This window comes from Bos grunniens, chromosome 28 (genome assembly GCF_055505025.1).
Source record: "Bos grunniens cultivar Pamir isolate PY7600 chromosome 28, Bosgru_T2T1.0, whole genome shotgun sequence".
NCBI lineage: Eukaryota > Metazoa > Chordata > Mammalia > Artiodactyla > Bovidae > Bos > Bos grunniens.
In genome coordinates this window covers 30,405,716-30,423,984 of record NC_141192.1, presented here as the reverse complement: position 1 = coordinate 30,423,984, position 18,269 = coordinate 30,405,716, and the positions used below count along the sequence as shown (strand labels likewise).

Sequence of the window (18,269 nt, the reverse complement as noted above, 5' to 3'; positions counted from 1 at the left end):
GTCCATGGGATCGCAAACAGTCTCACAGGACTGAGCAACTTCACTTCTTACATGTTGGATACAAAATAAAATTTCATGCACTATAACTTACAAAAACAAATGAAAAGGTAATACTGAATCATATTCATTGTATCTTATTCATATGTAAACTAAAGCAGGAATTCTACAAATGATTTTAAAACTAACACATGAATGTTTCTAGTTTTAGGAACAGCAGGATGACAGATGCTGATACACTTACAGACATTGACACAATCTGTGGGGAAAATTCACATAAATTAAAAATACAAAAAGGGATGATTCACATAAAAGACACAGTTATCACCTTGAATCATACTGAGGAAGTGGAGAAGAATAGCTGCAAAATAATTTAGAAAGCAAATGGGAAAATTAATGTAAGATAATTAGAAGCAAGCAACAGAAAATGTCAATGATAAGCAAAGGAAAAATAAAAACCATCAGAAAACAAAACCAAGGCATTTGGCATTTGTGGGACAATTTGGAAAAAGATTTGCCTCAAATGGCTATGTATAAGCTACTCCATAGACCTAGCATTAGTGAACTAGTTCCAAGTGTATACCAGTGTATATTCTCCTTTTCAAATAAGCCCAACTAGCTGCTATTACTTTCCTTCCCTGAAGAAGTCTGTTGTCTTCAATGAATTCAAGGGGAAGGAGAGATAAGTTGCATATTCAAATACTATACTGTGTCCAATGTAGAGGAACGCTCATTTCTGATTTTATTATCCCATGATGCCTCAGCTTCTCAATTTACTAAATAAAACCCTTGGACTTTTCTTTCCTATGTAGAGTACAAAGTGCTGGTTCTAGATTCTGGTAACATGGTGGCAATTCACTAAACTTGGTTCAAAAAACTCAATATGTTTGCCCACTGAATGAATGTATTCTGGGTGTTTTATATTTTCCTTCTCAACTCTGACTTTTTTTTTTTTTTTTGCTTTTGCAATTTTAGACTCATATACATCTACTATAAATCATGTAAATATTTTAAGCAGTTTAAAAATTAATATTACTATAATTAAGAATTTTTCTAATTAAAGAAATGCAATATCGATGACTCAAAGACCACCATGTAGTTTATAAAGCACTTGCATGTAAATTATTTCTGTTTAAATGACATTGTGGTGACTTGTGTTTTACAGCTGTGATGTTACAAGCTGTAATTGTGTAAGAATTCTTTAAATAATTTGTAGCATTACTCTGAGCTTAGGACTTTTCCTCTGTAAAATGGGAATAATGATAAAACTTATCTCGGTGTCATTTTAAGGTTCAAATAAACATTAAATAATACATGTGAAAAGATTTAGCATGATGCCAGATATATGACAAGCACTAGCTATGTTAGCCATCACACTTTATTGTAATTCAAAGCAGCAAAAAATACTTCATAAGATATATAAAGGCATTTCACATATGTTAATCATAGTTAATTTATTTAATTCAAAATGAGTCTGTACTTGTCCTGAATTACAATTAATTTATGGCCTAAACATCAATTTCAGAGGTAAAAATACTTTGAAATTTTCAAATTATTTCATTCCCATTTGTATACATATCGATTATCCCAAGTTTTAATTACCTATTAGGCAAAGAACCCAATATCTAAAAATACAGCAATTATCAATTTAGCAGTTGAAGCAGGTCACCTCTTAGCTGCCTGCTGACTAACAGGGCAGCAAAGAGGAGCCTCTTTGATGTGGTTTCTATAATAGCTCTTCTGGTGTACACACACTGGTACATTTACTGTTTCTTTTCTTTTAAAAATTCATTTATTTAAAAAACTTTAATACAACTTCATTATAATTATATTTCAGAAAAATAATATACTCAGAAAAAACATTTGAATAAAGTAAAATGAAAAGAAATGACTATACTAAAATTTTTTTATTGAAATACAAAATTAAGGGCCTAAAAGTAGTGCCAGAATAGCCAGGCAGTTTTTATGCACCAGCGCTTTGTTAATTTCCTTTCTAACACTGTGCTTTTGTCAATAAAAACAGATATGCAGACTTGTCTAGAAAAGAATTTACTAATGATTTACAAATATATGCCACGTATACTCATTAATGAAGTCCTTTAGAAGATCAATATTTAATACATGTGAAACTTGCCAATATGAATTTATAACTGCAAATAATAAATGCAATGTTAATGTAACAGGAGAAGTGAGTTTCTGGTTACTTACCCGGAATGAACAGGACTTGAGACAAGATTGACATTGTCCAAGGTATCTGCAGCCCAGCTGTAATGTCTAAGAGAATCTGAGTCAAATTCTCTTGTGAATGTTAGATGCTGAAAAATAAACAATGTATTATGTCAGCAACTCATCCAAGACAGTGGTTTCTCTGCACCTATAAAATATACCTGTATGTCTCCATCAGTCCAGATAGTTCAATATTCAAAATAAGCATTTTCTTATAGTTGTCTCTTTTATCCTCAGGTGACCAGTTCCAGGACACCCCTCACCCACCTGTGCCTGTGGATACTAAAATACGGGGATGCTCAAGTCCCTTATATAAAATAACCAGTGTCATCAGCCCTTTGCATCCACGGGCCTGACTGTATATTCCTCTATAGGTCTACATTGCAGTTTCAAAAATTAAAAAATAAAGTTCATTGATATGCTGTATTATTTCAGTCTTTTAAGAAACCACTTGAGTAATTGGCATGGCACAAGGAAGATCACAGAAGTCATTCTAACCATGATTTTAAGTACTTCAAAAATCTCTTAAGTTAATCCTACAACTGTAAATTTCTCTTCTGAATCTCAAAAAAAAAAAAAAAAAAAGGTCAATCTTGATGACTTCTATTTCCAAGTGGGATAGAGAAGCCTACAGTAGCCTAGCGCTGTACACAAGATAAGTATGGAAATCATCTATCTCTGCAGGCAGCAGGTAAGCATGGAAATCATCTATCTCTGCAGGCAGCAGAGAACAACTGAGGTGCAAAACTGGAGGACCTGTACTTGGAGAGGAGGTGACCTGCAAAAAGATAAGCTGACTTTTTGTTTCCATTTTTAACTTGGGGGCATTTGTCAATTACCAGTGCAGATGGAATCTGGGCTTTGTGCCTACAGGGGCTGCCTGCAGGGGAACACAAAAACCAAAAGAGTTTTGGTGGAGATCTGGGTGGCCTCAAGCACGCTACAGATTTCTGTTCAGAACATCTGCTAAATTCTGGGGCTGTGCAGAACAGGAAGCTGAAAAAGCGACCTGAAAATTTCTGAAAGGCACAGTAGAGCTGTTGGGCAGTTTCATGAGAAAAAGATTCAGAGTTTGAGACTTAGAAAGGGAGGGGCCTCAAAGATCATACCAGAATTTCAAATAAGGACCCTGAAGGGCCAGAGACAGTACAGAGATTGCCTGAGGGCTTATCAGGGCTTCAAACCAGCCTCATTTTAGCAAAATCTTGATTGGATTAGAAGACTCAACCACCCCTCTATTTGCACAGCAGAGGGATAGTGACTCCTCTTTGAAAGAATATATCATCACTGGGTGTGTCATGTCTACAAACTTGTTTTTAATACATCATGTCCAGCATGCAATGAAAAACTGCCAAGGATGGCCAGAGCACATGAACAAAAACAGAAAAAGATACCCAGATACTATAAACAGATCCCAAGGTCGTCCTGTATTTTGAAGGAAGCTTATAAGAACTTTCACTACAGTGATCCTAATAACTATGATTAGTATGTTTAAGAAAATAGAAAAGATAGAGAATAATAAAGTTGGGTAATTCAACAGAGCACTGGAATATGTGTAAGAAAGAATCAAATGGGTCTTTGTCCGGTTCTCAGTATAATGTGAGTTCTTGAGTAGACACAACAGAAAACAAGGTTAGTAAACTGGAAGTGTAAGTGGAAAAACATACAAAATGAAGGGCAGATTTAAAAAATTTTATGTTATATTGGACTGTGGTTGATTTACAATGCTGTGTTAGTTTCAGGGGTATAGTTCAGTGATTTAGTTTTATATATGTACATATTCTTTTTCAAATTCTTTTCCCATTTAGATTATTATAGAATATTGAACAGAGTTCTCTGTGCTATAAAAAGTAGGCCCTTGTTGGTTATTTGTTTTGAATGTAGTAGTATGTGTATGTCAAGGGTAGATAGTTTAAAAGAATGAAAAATACAGAAAATGGTATGAGGCGTAGAACACAGTGAAAAGTTTTAACATATGTGTAACTGGACTCTTGGAAGAAGAGGAAAACAAAGTAGAGGCTAAGTCTGAAGACAGAATTGCTAAGAATGTTCTAAATCTGATGAAAGATAGTATTTCACAGACCACAAACGATATCAATCTCATTTTTCATCCTGGTAAAGATCTGCTTTCTATTGAAACCCCAGTAAAACGGAAGTTGAGTGTTAACTCACACATACACACACACGCACACAAAGAGCATAAGAGAACACATCAGCAGAAAAACAAGGATTGGTTGAAAGTCTCTATAAAAGTGATGTGATCCTCACAATCCCCTCACTGATTTATCTGTCGCCAAATAACTAACTTCCCTCCATCATCCTTGGCAGAAAGTTAGAGGTATAGAGACCAGAGGAAGAAGATTATGGAGAAGATTTCTCCATAAGGAAAATGGAGATTAATTGAAAGCTTATATACCAAATGTTCAGACCCAAACTTCTACCTTTACTGGTCTCCCAGATAGACAGTTAGGGATGGAGCCTGGAGGCTGAAAATGGAGGCTTCTCTGAAATTTTCCAGTGAAATGTTCCAGGTTCATTTCTTTAGTGGAAGTCACAGATGACAAGTCCTCTACCATGCAGAGTACCCTGTGAGCTTAATACTCAGTCATCAAAAGGTACCCCAAGTCACTGTCTCTGGAGAGAAGAGGCTGAAGGTGTATATGGAGGTTCTTCTTTTAATCCAGATGAGTATGTGTGATAACAGGACATGACTTTTGATTGGTGTGTATATTTGATAAGAAAACAAATTTTCTAAATTACTGTGAATTATAAACATTAAAGAATAGCCCTGAAATCAAACTGAACAATAATTTAAATCAAACTGAACAATAATTTGTAGAGCACTTATGTGCAGTCACTATCCTATCCAGATCTTAGGGGAATGCAGAAATGAATGAGGAGCAGCTTTCTCTGCATTGAGCAAGAGAGGACACATCTGCTGGGTGGGTGTGTGATCAGTGATATTCATAAAAGCTTATAGAACCAGGTTCCTAATCCCCAAAGAGCAATACATCACTTCAGAAAGTGCCCACATTCTTTATGGTTTAACCAAAGATTAGATGTTGGCTTTAGTCTGGCCTCATTTACCAATTTTACTGACTTTTAGAGACCCCAAAGAACTGCCCTCCATGCCTAGTTGCTTCAATCGTGTCCTGACTCTCTGCGACCCTATGGACTATAGCCCACCAGACTTCTCTGTTCATGGGATTCTCCAGGCAAGTATACTAGAGTGGGTTGCCATGCCCTCTTCCAGGGGAGCTTCCTGACCCAGGGATTGAACCCCTGTCCCTGAAGTCTTCTGCATTGGCAGGCAGGTTCTTTACCAGTACTGCCAACTGGGAAGCCCAACTCACCTCCAGAGCAGGGCAAAATGTTTAATGTGAAGTAGTGGTGTTGCTTACTAAATTTTTTAGCAAACTAAAACTCCTACATTTGGGGCCTTAAGGTTATTTTCCAAAGGACCCATTTTTTTCAAGCTCTAATAAATAAATAATATCACTCCTCTTTGGTAATTACAGTAAATTATTTACCCTTGGTCCTCTTAGACACATGCACTGGCGACATTAATTATTGAAACGATCAATTACATCACACAAAAAGGTAACACTGCCGTGATGCAATATTTATGCAGGCAGGAGTGTGCCAGCACACGGGGACCCCTCTGACTTCCTCCTAGGTCCCTCACTCTCCCCACCCCTAGGAACTCTGTCATAACACAAATGAACCAGTGTACAATGAACAAACACAAAGACGTGTTCAAAACAACTGGCCGTATGTCCTCACATTTGTTCCCGTTTTTTTTTTCCATAGAGTTTTGCAGAGGTTTATGGGTAGGCCTAACAATTATAATAAGTGAAATACAGACAAACAAAAGGCTCTTCTCACAATGCATCCACTGAAATACAAAACAAGGCATGCCATCTGAACCTAGGGTTTTTATAGATATGAGGTGGTAGCTTCATTTCCAAGTTACGTGTCTCTGAATACTTCTTTCTACAGACTGGGCTTCTCTGGCGGCTCAGACAGTAAAGAATCTGCCTGCAGTGCAGGAGACTTGGGTTTGATCCCTGGGTCAGGAAGATCTCCTGGAAAAGGGAATGGCTACGTTCACTTAAAACGGAAATGTGCCGCTTGAACTGCTTACTTATTTTAATCAACGATATGAATTTCAAAATGTTCTGACACATCACTGTGCATGGTACCACAGTACCAGGAAAAACTCTTGCACCTGGTTACTTACAGCAGACATTTAAAACAATAAATCAGATACTACATAAACGATGGTTGAAAAAGGTGAGCTAGAGGGACTTCCCTGATGGTCCAATGGTTAATTCTCCACGTTTCCAATGCAGGGCGCATAGATTCAATCTCTGGTTGGGGGAACTAAGATGCCACATGCCATGAGGCATAGCCAAAAAATTAAAAAGTAAAGACACCGTGCTTATTTAAAAAAAAAAAAAAAAAAGATGAACTAGAGACGGCTCTCAAACTTCCCACAGCAAGTAGGGGTGTTCCCAGGGCTTAATGGAAAAGCCGGGCTTTAGAGCTGAGTCACAGACTTGGATTTGAAAATCATCTCTGCCATTTGTGAAGAGAGCACTTTTCCCACTCGTAAGCTTTCCAGTTTGGAAAGGCTGCTCAGCTGTGTCACTGAAGGCCTCACTCTGTCCCTTTATATTCACTGTAGCCCTGGAAATGTGGTTTATTTATCTTCATGGAAGATTTGGGAAAGGCAGCTGGAAGGCTCTGCTCAGATGCAGTTTTCACTCTTGCGGGCCCGAGCTTGGTCACAGAGGAGAGCCACCTGCTTTGTTCCCCTACGCAGAACTCCATGAGGGGCTACCTGTCCCGGGTCACTGATGCTGGCCACTGGGTAGGGGGTCTGCCCAGGGGTGCAGTTACCAAGGCCCACTTGGGTCAGACACAACCCTCAAGCTGGCCTCCACCAGGAATGAAGGAGATACTTTGCCTTTGACTTTTCTTTTTCTTTACTTATTGAAAGCCCCCTTGGAGATGCCCCAACACTACTTGCTGGCCTTAAGATCCTTAGAATGTTTCTTAACTTTTCTCGGTCTGAGTTCCCTTATTTTCAAATTGACGACTGATTGATATGAAGATTAAATGAAAATGAACACCTGAGATCAGGCACCAAGGCCAGTGTTGGCACGGTATAGTCGTTTCTACTTTTCAAAGACTTTCAAAGTATGGATGTGTAGTTGCTTCTATTTTTCCTTTCTTTTCTGAAAGTCGCTTCTACTTTTCAAAGGACTTTTATTTATATGAGCCCATTTGTTAAAATCTGATAATGTGTGGAGAAAACACAGCAAAAACAATTTCCAGCTAGGACTGGCCCTTTACAATTATAGACACAGGATGCCTATATTAAATCAACAGACCCCATTCAGTTAGAAGAATGTATTTTCTAAATGCCTTCTGCTAAGTCACTTCAGTCGTGTCCGACTCTGTGCGACCCCATAGATGGGAGCCCACCAGGCTCCCCCGTCCCTGGGATTCTCCAGGCAAGAACACTGGAGTGGGTGGCCATTTCCTTCTCCAATGCATGAAAGTGAAAAGTCAAAGTGAAGTCGCTCAGTCGTGTCCAACCCTCAGCGACCCCATGGACTGCAGCCTTCCAGGCTCCTCTATCCATGGGATTTTCCAGGCAAGAGTACTGGAGTGGGGTGCCATTGCCTTCTCCGATCTAAATGCCTTAGTCTTATTTAAATTTCTATGTTAAGAGCAACTCTACCAACTCAATGTTAAGGACTGTCCTAGGCCTTTAAAGTCATGTGTTGTTTGAATCCTCAGGACCGAGTAGCCTCAGGAGGTAATATCACACCATTTTACAGATGAGGAAACTGAAGTTCAGAGAGGGATTTCAAGAAATTGATAATACAAAGTATACACTCAGTACCTAAAACACTATGTTAAGGAAAAGTTCACACTGACTTAAGACCTTTTACTCCCCAAGTCTAAAATGATTATGATTAAGCACATCATTTTTCATCTTGGAAGTGATGTCAAGGATACTATTAAAACCAAAATGCACATTATTCAATAGAGTCTAAAGCCTGACTAATGATGATATCACTGTCTCCAAGAGCTTCATATTTTCCCAAAATAGTTTCTCACCGGCCGTATTCATCAGAGCAAAGAGGAGAGCAAGTACACAGTGGCCTCACCAATGAGGATGCCCCCAAATGCCCAGGACTGGAAATAAATGTGCAGGCATGGAAGAAAAGAGTCAGGAGAAAAGAAAGTATTTGCAAGGAAGAGAAAGAGAAATCCAATTAACTCCAATATCGGCTAATTCTCCAGGGTGCAGGCAGTCAGACCGTCACCCTCAGTGTCAGATGACACCAGTTAAGGTCCGTTGGCTTGGCTGCCCCCGGCAGGAGGTCATCCTGTTGATGAACTGGTGGTCTGGATACTGCTAACGTGAACGGCACCAGGTAAAGCTCACAGCAACAGGTCACAGGCAAAACTCAGTGCGTCTAATCGGAAAACCTGTAAACGTGATCTAGTTGAGAAACCGCTGGATGATGTAAGCAGCCTGGGCGCCCGGGAGAGCACAAGCTTGTCAAAAGTCATTACCCAGCACTTAGTGCCTTTAGTAGTTACCCCAGGATAACTTCAGCCTACAGCCACACGTCAAACAGGGCCAGGGCAGGGGGATCCGCGTGGGTGTCAGATTCCCTAGACAGAGGATAGATGATTGGGTTTCAGGTGGGCTGCCTCACTTCATAGCCCATGAATGGCAAGTCAGAAACCCTCACTGAGCCTCCATTTCTGCATCAGAGTAGTGGTGGATAATGTTAACTGTCCCAACTCCCTGTGAGAATGCAATGACCCAAGGAGTGTGAAAATGGTGTGAAAATTCTAAATTGCTAGGTAAACAAAAACACAGATATTAATCATCCTGATACTCCCAGATCTTTTATAGTTGAATCTATTTCTTAAATTTATATAGCATTGCAGCCCCTTGTGTAGCTTTTTAGGCTGGCGTATGTTTTGATTCGACTATAGGGAGTAGCCTGCTGGATTAACAAACATTAAGTGGCATTTTGGTCACGACAAATTCTGGTCTACACATCGACTCCTCCAGGGGACTGTGCTTCACTCAGGCTGCCGTACTCCGCTTCTGACAGTGGCACTGTGGCCTCGGGGCGGCAGCAGAGGGGCTCAGGCAGTCATCACATCTGTTTTACTCTCAGCCGGACCACCAACCACCACGTAATGTGACAATGGGCGCGTAAAACGCTCCTTTCAGCCCCGGGCTCTTTGTCTGTGACGCGGTAATGAGAATACCTGGTCCATGAGGTGGCTGAATACATGGAATTAGGAGACGCATTTAATAAAAGGAATGGTGGGTGCTGCCCTGATTATTGTAATTGTGACCTACGGCAGATACTGAGTGAAATGGAAAACTGAAGTACACAGTAGGTCTTTTTGGACATCTACCACAACTACTTGGAAATACCTTTTAAAGAAATGGATAGAGAAGATTGTGGCACAGTGGGATATTGCTTAGCCATACAAAGGAATGAAATTGTGCCATTCACAGAGATGTGCATGGACCTAGAGACTGTCACACGGACTGAAGTACATCAGAAAGAGAAAACAAATACTGTATAGTAATGCATATGTTTGGAATCTAGAAAAACGGTGCAGATGATCTTACTTGCAAAGTAGAAACAGACACACAGATGTAGAAAACAAAAGAATGGATACCAAGGGGGAAAGGGGATGAACCGGGAGACGGGGACTGACAAATACACGTTACTGTGCATAAAATGGGGAACTAGTGAGAATTCTACACGTTACTGTGCATAAAATGGGGAACTAGTGAGAACCTGGTGTACAGCACAGGGGACTCTACTTAACGCTCCGTGGTGACTTAAATGAGAAAGGAAATCCACAAAAGAGGGGATATGTGTATTTTTTAAAAAAGAAAGAAATGGATTCCATCTTAAAACAAGTCTAATTCATAGTAACAGAGGCTAGAGTGGTGGTTACCGAAGGCTGGGGTGGGGGCCGGTTGAGGAAAAGAGGAGATATTGATCAAAGGGAACAAACTTTCAGTTATAAGATGAATAAATTCTGGAAACCTGAAGCACAGCACAATGATTGCAATGAATAAAAACATGTCAAACACTTGAAATTTGCTAAGAAAGTAGATCTCCAGTGTTCTCACCACACAGCAAAAAATGGTAATTATGGCAGGTGATGGATGTGTTAATTAGCTTGACCATGGACATCATTTCACAATGCAGATATATTTCAAAACATCATGTACACCTTATAAATGGATTCCATAAAAGAAAAGCTGATTCAAGCAGAAAAATAAAAATTAAGAGCTTACTAAACCGGGTCTTTTCTAAAGTATTTCTTTTCTAGAAATCTTATTACCCATAAGACTTATTTGAGACTAGAATACAAACCAAAATGAAGGTGCATTCTAAGGATTTCCAAATCAGATTGATTTTAAGAAAATTTAGCAACCACTTGAACAAGAGAAGGTGAAGTCAAGGTCAGCATAGAAGCTGAGAATATTAATACATCAACATCCGGCTCAAGACGTCTAAATGAACTGTACTACCTTAAGTTACAACACCAAACTCTCTGCCTTAAAAAAAAAAAAAAAATCTGTAATCTTGCTGACCAATCTGTGAGAGGTGTTGAGTGGACCACCTGAGTAATGCTGGCAAAGCACTTTGAAGAGGAAAAAGCAGCACATTAAATGCTGCTAGTTGAAAGTGCTTATCTTTCAAGGACTATCTCTAACAAATTTTTAATCTCAGGCTGGTGACCTTCTGCCACCAGGTACATTTGTGAGAGCCCTTTAGAAATTAGCTTAAAGGCAAGAAACAGGAAAGTTAATCTGCCGAGGGAAGAGGGAGTGGGCAGGCAGGGGTAGAATGGGGTTGGCAAGACAGTGGGAAACATTATTAGCAAAACCAGCCTTTTGGGTTGGGCATTTTTCTCCCTATTACTGAGATCATGGAAAGGGTGTAGGTCTTAAACAAATAAATAAATGTGAATTTCTCCCAAAGAACTCTCCAATTCACACATTCCTTGCTAATATATCAAGTTGTACACAACACAGTATATAGAGAAGGATACATGAGACCATCCTCAGCCTCACAGAAGACCAAGTCCAGCTCAAAGGATCTGGAATCCTAGTGGGGGAGATAAATGAGAAGAGTTAGGGCGTGTCCACAGTGTGACAACTGCCTCCAGGTACGGGGAGGCTACTGGGAAGCCTCCAGCACTGACTCCAGAATGATGTTCACAGGGACCCAAAAGCCAGTGTAACTGTTTGCATATTGGTATAGTTACACCTTCTAAACCGGTCACCCTTGGAAGCCCTGCTATTGAGCCCCCTTAGACACAAAGATTGTGGGCAAATCAGGTCTGAAGAAGGAAGTCTGAAAGATGAGAGCAACCTAATTGGAGACAGACAGGGCCCTGCATCTGCCCCATTTTTCTCTTTTTGTAGATGCACATCTGCAACCTCAGATATGCAGATCATCCCACTCTACTGGCAGAAAGCCAAGAGGAACTAAAGAGCCTCTTGATGAACGTGAAAGAGGAGAGTGGAAAAGCTGGCTTAAAACTCAGCATTCAAAAATATCCAAAAGTCTACAAATAATAAATGCTGGAGAGGGTATGGAGAAAAGGGAACCCTCTTACACTGTTGGTGGGAATGCAAACTAGTACAGCCACTATGGAGAACAGTGTGGAGATTCCTTAAAAAACTGGAAATAGAACTGCCTTATGATCCAGCAATCCAACTGCTGGGCATACACACTGAGGAAACCAGAAGGGAAAGAGACACGTGTACCCCAGTGTTCATCTCAGCACTGTTTATCATAGCCAGGACATGGAAGCAACCTAGATGTCCATCAGCAGATGAATGGATAAGAAAGCTGTGGTACATATACACAATGGAGTATTACTCAGCCATTAAAAAGAATACATTTGAATCAGTTCTAATAGGTGGATGAAACTGGAGCCTATTATACAGAGTGAAGTAAGCCAGAAGGAAAAACATCAATACAGTATACTAACGCATATATATGGAATTTAGAAAGATGGTAACAATAACCTGGTGTACGAGACAGCAAAAGAGACACTGATGTATAGAACAGTCTTATGGACTCTGTGGGAGAGGGAGAGGGTGGGAAGATTTGGGAGAGTGACATTGAAACATGTAGAATATCATGTAAGAAATGAGTTGCCAGTCCAGGTTCGATGCGCGATACTGGATGCTTGGGGCTGGTGCACTGGGACGACCCAGAGGGATGGTGTGGGGAGGGAGGAGGGAGGAGGGTTCAGGATGGGGAACACATATATGCCTTTGGCGGATTCATTTTGATATTTGGCAAAACTAATACAATTATGTAAAGTTTAAAAATAAAATAAAATTTAAAAGTTAAAAAAAAAAAAAAAAAAAACTCAGCATTCAAAAAACTAAGATCATGGCATTTGGTCCCATTCAGTTCAGTTGCTCTGACGTGTCCGACTCTTTGCGACCCCATGAATCGCAGCACGCCAGGCCTCCCTGTCCATCACCAACTCCAGGAGTTCACTCAGACTCACGCCCATCAAGTCAGTGATGCCATCCAGCCATCTCATCCTCTGTCGTCCCCTTCTCCTCCTGCCCCCAATCCCTCCCAGCATCAGAGTCTTTTCCAATGAGTCAACTCTTCGCATGAGGTGGCCAAAGTACTGGAGTTTCAGCTTTAGCATCACTTCTTCTAAAGAAGACCCAGGACCGATCTCCTTTAGAATGGACTGATTGGATCTCCTTGCAGTCCAAGTCCCATTACCTCATGGCAATTAGATGGGGAAAAAGTGGAAACAGTGACGGATTTTATTTTGGGGAGGGCTTCAGAATCACTGCAGACTGTGCCCGCAGCCATGAAATTAAAAGACGCTTTGGCAGAAAAGCTATGACAAATCTAGACAGCATATTAAAAAGCACAGATATCACTTTGCCGACAAAGGTCCTTATAGTCAAAGCTATGGTTTTTCCAGTAGTCCTATAGAGATGTGAGAGTTGAACCCTAAAGAAGGCTGAGTGCCGAAAAATTGATGCTTTTGAATTGTGATGCTGGTGAAGACTTTTGAGAGTCCCTTGGACAGCAAGGAGATCAAAACAGTCAATCCTAAAGGAAATTAACCCTGAATACTCATTGGAAAGACTGATGCTGAAGCTGAAACTCTAATACTTTGGCCACGTGATGCAAAGAAATGACTCTTTGGAAAAGGTCTATTGGAAAAGACTCTGATGCTGGGAAGGATTGAGGGCAGGAGGAGAAGGGGGCAACAAAGGATGAGATGGTTGGATGGCATCACCAACTCAATGGACGTGAGTTTGCTCAAACTCTGGGAGATAGTGAAGGACAGGGAAGCCTGGTATACTGCAGTCCATAGGGTTGCAAAGAGTTGGACACGACTTACTGACTAAACAACAACAACAACAGATGCATGGCATCTGTGTCAACAGAATCAAAAGGAAATGAAAGGTTTTGTTAGAGATCAACTGGCAAAGAATGCCTTTCTCTATGTTTTGACCTTGCTGAGCAGCTTGTGGAATATTAGTTCCCTAACTAGGGATCAAACCTGAGCCCCCAGAAGTGGAAGCGCAAAATCCTAACCACTGGACTGCCAAGGAGTTCCCTCATTTTCTTTTTATTTAGTTAAAATTAGATTTATTCCTGGAAAGAAAGCATAAACTAACATAATCTCAAGGTTGAACTTCACTTTGAAGTGCTAGAAGACTTTCTACGTTGGTGGTTGATAGGTGGTTATTCAGGCCAGATTTGACCATTACCAATAGCCAGCATTCAGCATTCCAGAAAAACATCTACTTTTGCTTTATTGATTACGCCAAGCCTTTCACTGTGTAGATCACAACAAACTGGAAAATTCTTCAAGGGATGGAAATACCAGACCACTTTACCTGCCTCCTGAGAAATCTGTATGCAGGTCAAGAAGCCACTGTTAGAACCAGACATGGAACAACAGACTGATTCCAAATTGGGAAAGGAGTACGACAAGGCTGTATATTGTCACCCTGCTTATATAACTTCTATGCAGAGTACATCATGCGAAATGCCGGGCTGGAGGAAGCACAAGCTGGAATCAAGATTGCCAGGAGAAATATCAATAACCTCAGATGTGCAGATGACACCACCCTTATGGCAGAAAGTGAAGAGGAACTAAAGAGCCTCTTGATCAAAGTGAAAGAGGAGAGTGAAAAAGTTGGCTTAAAACTCAACATTCAGAAAACTAAGATCATGGCATCTAGTCTCATCACTTCATGGCAAATAGATGGGGAAACAATGGAAACAGGGAGAGATTTTATTTTCTTGGGCTCCAAAATCACTGCAGATGGTAACTGCCGCCATGAAATTAAAAGATGCTTGCTCCTTGAAAGAAAAGCTATGACTAACCTAGACAGCATATTAAAAAGCAGAGACATTACTTTGCCAACAAAGGTCCGTCTAGTCAAAGCTATGGTTTTTCTCGTAGTCGTGTATGGATGTGAGAATTGGACTGCAAAGAAAGCTGAGCGCCAAAGAATTGATGCTTTTGCACTGTGGTGTTGGAGAAGACCCCTGAGAATCCCTTGGACAGCAAGGAGATCCAACCAGTCCATCCTAAAGGAAATCAGTCCTGAATATTCATTGGAAGGACTGATGCTAAAGCTGAAACTCCAATACTTTGGTCACCAGATGCAAAGAACTGACTCATTGGAAAAGACCCCGATGCTGGGAAAGATTGAAGGCAAGAGGAGAAGGGGATGACAGAGGATGAGATGGTTGGATGGCATCACCAACTCTATGGACATGAGTTTGAGCAAGCTCTGGGAATTGGTGATGGACAGGGAAGCCTGGCATGCTGCATTGGGGTCAGAAAGAGTCAGATGTAACTGAGTGACTGAACTGAGAATAGCCAGAATATTAGTGAGGACAGAAGCCCAAATTAAACTGGCTTAAAACCTCAGGGGGTGGGGGCAGATTGAGATTAATGTACTGGTTTATATAATGGGAAAGTCTGGGTGGTGCAACATCAGGCATGACTGGATCTAGCTACTGCCCAAAAGATGGTAGGAATCGTTCACCTTCATGCTCTGTCTCTAGCCCTCTTTGGGTTTATATCACCTTTTCATTTAGCAACCCCAAAGGCTGCACAAACTCTCATTAGACTGGCTGAGATTTTATATTTCACCCTGATGTAGTCTTTGTAATTTAGGACAAGGAATCCTCTGAATAGCCAGCATCGAGGCCCATCCTTGGAGGAGAGAAGAGGGAGGAACTCAGCCCCTTCTAAATGACACCAGTTGGCTCCAGTGGTAAAGAACCCGTCTGCCAATGCAGGAGACATAAGAGACGTGGGTTTGATCCCTGGATCAGGAAGATACCCTGCAGGAGGGCATGGCAACCCACTGCAGTATTCTTGCCTGGAGAATTCCATGGACAGAGGAGCCTGGCAGTCGATAGGATCGTAAAGAGTCGAATGCGACTGAAGTGACAGCACCCAGCACGCATGAGTTAAGGTACAGGCGTAGGAGCATCAGATGCTGGCACTGCGTCTAAAGAGAGTGGGCTGGGGATTCTAAGTGCTTTCTGCTCTCATTCCATCTTTGAATAACTACCAGAAATCACACTGATTTGAATGTTTCTGCCTACAGTACACATCGCGACAACTTTTAGGGTCATTCAAAGGAAGTGTAATTAACTGGGTAGCCTTCACAATATTTTTAGACCACTATTACTTTCTGCTTCATATCTGTGTAAAGGTCAACTATTTCCATTCCTTTAATGATGACTTCTAAGCCCTAATTTTTAGTATAATCATTTTCTCCATAATTTTCATAACTTGTTGCTGAATATAAACTGGAAATGTTGTCAGTTCCTTTTAAAGCACATTCAATAAGAACTTATTACTAGAATTAGAAACATAATAAAGAACATGTGTCTAAATATAATCTTCCATGCCAAAAAAAAAGCAAATGCAGAGGATGGCACCACACCCATGTTAAGAATACTAACAAGTCTGAGATCTGGAGGGCAGAGGATAATGTTCTTAGCTGACTCCCTTCCCACATGGAGCAGTGGAGACTGAGAGTGGAGTAGTGTTAAATATATATGTATAGTCGAGTCACTCTGCTGTACAGAAGAAATTAAAGCAACACTGTAAATCAACTAGACTTCAATAAAACTTCCTTTAAATAAAGAAGGCAAAGAGAAGGCAACATGGGGCCCTATGGCTAGTGACTCTGCCATTTATCAGCTGTGTCCCCTGGGGTGAGTTGCTTCAGCTGCTTGTACCTCAGTTTCTTCATCTTTCTGAATTTCTTTTACTTGTTCTTTTTAAATTAATTTTTATTAGAGCATAGTTGCTTTACAGTGTTGTGTTAGTTTCTGCTGATAGCAAAATGAATCAGCTATGGCTTTACCTAATCCCTTCTTTTTTGGATTTCCTTCCCATTTAGGCCACCACTTTGTGTGACTCTTGATTGCAAAGTGAAGGGAAGGTAAAGGAATGTAGAGTTCCTGGATAACCCAGTATTACAGTACAAAAGAGTCCACTCTTGATATCCATAGGGGGATTAAGTGGTTTATGGACTCATCATGACTAAGACCCAGCAGGGCATGGGGATGGCTTCATTCTCCCAACTCTGCTCCTCAGCACTGGCCTCCACACCTGCCCTCAAATCTGCACAGGTTTCAGGAACCTGGGGTGGCAGGCCTGTGCTAACCATCCTGGGTCTCAACTCCACTTTAACTGTAGTTAATGTGCAAACTGATTAATCAACAGCCGGATAATAAAGAGGTAGCTGTGCTTGTATGGGTGAGCTCTACCATTGCAAAAAAAAAAAAAAATTCATGGTGAGTTAATTTTTATTCATTTGTCAGCTTTCCTTGTCAAAGCAATTTTAACTGGGCAATGATAGGGCAGTTTTACATCTGACACTAAATCATATATCACTGCTTTAGGAGTTATAAATATTTAAGATTTCTTGCGTGCTTTCAGACAAAATCAACACCGTGGAGAAACTCCGTTTTAAAATTTTACACATGCAGATTTTGAGACATGATAGACATAAACTAATATTTTTTGTCACTTAATTCTAACAAAGTACTTAAATGCGCTTCTGAAGTAAATGCTTCTCATGAGTCGTGCCCAGTGTAACTAGACTCTTTCCTCTGAAATAAAGCCTGTCTTTTGAGGAATTAGTCTTTTTTTCTCTTCTGTGATAAATGAGACATTAGGGACTAAATAAGTTGCTATACCTCTTTCAGAATTTGTCCTCCCCTTGCCTCCAAATTCTTATTTTATACAAATAAAAAAGTTGAAAAAGCTGTATAAGTAATACTTATAGACACTCAACCTAGATTCAACAGTGAGCATTTTGTCATATTTGATTTTCTTCTCTCTCTCCATGTATATACACTTTTGGCTGAACCATTTGAAAATCAATAGCAGACTTAAAGATCACTTTATTATTTAAAATTTCAATATGCCTACCCCTGGAAGAGAGATATTCCCCTGTATAGCTTCAATACTATTATCACTGCTAGGAAAATGAACACTAATTTCCTAATAGTATAGCCAGTGTGTTTTCAAATGCCACCAACTGTCCCTAAAATGTCTTTATGCCATTCGTATCTTTTTTCCAAGGCTCCAGTAAATTTATCCTGGAGTCACGTGATGTGTTTATTAAACATGCTAGTTCCATGAGAAATGCCTGTCAGACCACAGGTTCTCTGTCGCCATTGAAGAAAGCAATTATCTGCTTCTGTAGTTAGCAACTTAATAATTATTAGTAAAAAATGTGAAGGCATCCTAAGCTCCCCTTTCTTCTGACTGGTCTACAGTGGGGTTTGTGATGTCCACAGAGGTGTTGTTGAAACTGGAGCAGCAACAAACTTTACAAAAGAACACCAGCTTCACCTCAAAAGTTCTCTCTAGCCTTCATCTCTTTTTCACAAATCCTTCATTCTGAGTAAATGCTGCCCCACCCTTCTGCC

At 40.4% G+C, this 18,269-nt stretch overlaps 1 protein-coding gene across 50 annotated transcripts in view; it reads right to left on the bottom strand.

The window, feature by feature from the left end:
• Positions 1–18,269, bottom strand: part of ANK3 (ankyrin 3) — a 759,198-nt gene that overhangs the window by 91,106 nt on the left and 649,823 nt on the right. For all 50 annotated transcript variants that reach the window (XM_086382383.1, XM_086382396.1, XM_086382405.1 and 47 more), the window contains one exon: positions 2,206–2,312. In XM_086382383.1, coding sequence (XP_086238509.1) covers positions 2,206–2,312 — 107 coding nt within the window. The remainder of the gene's footprint in view (positions 1–2,205; positions 2,313–18,269) is intronic.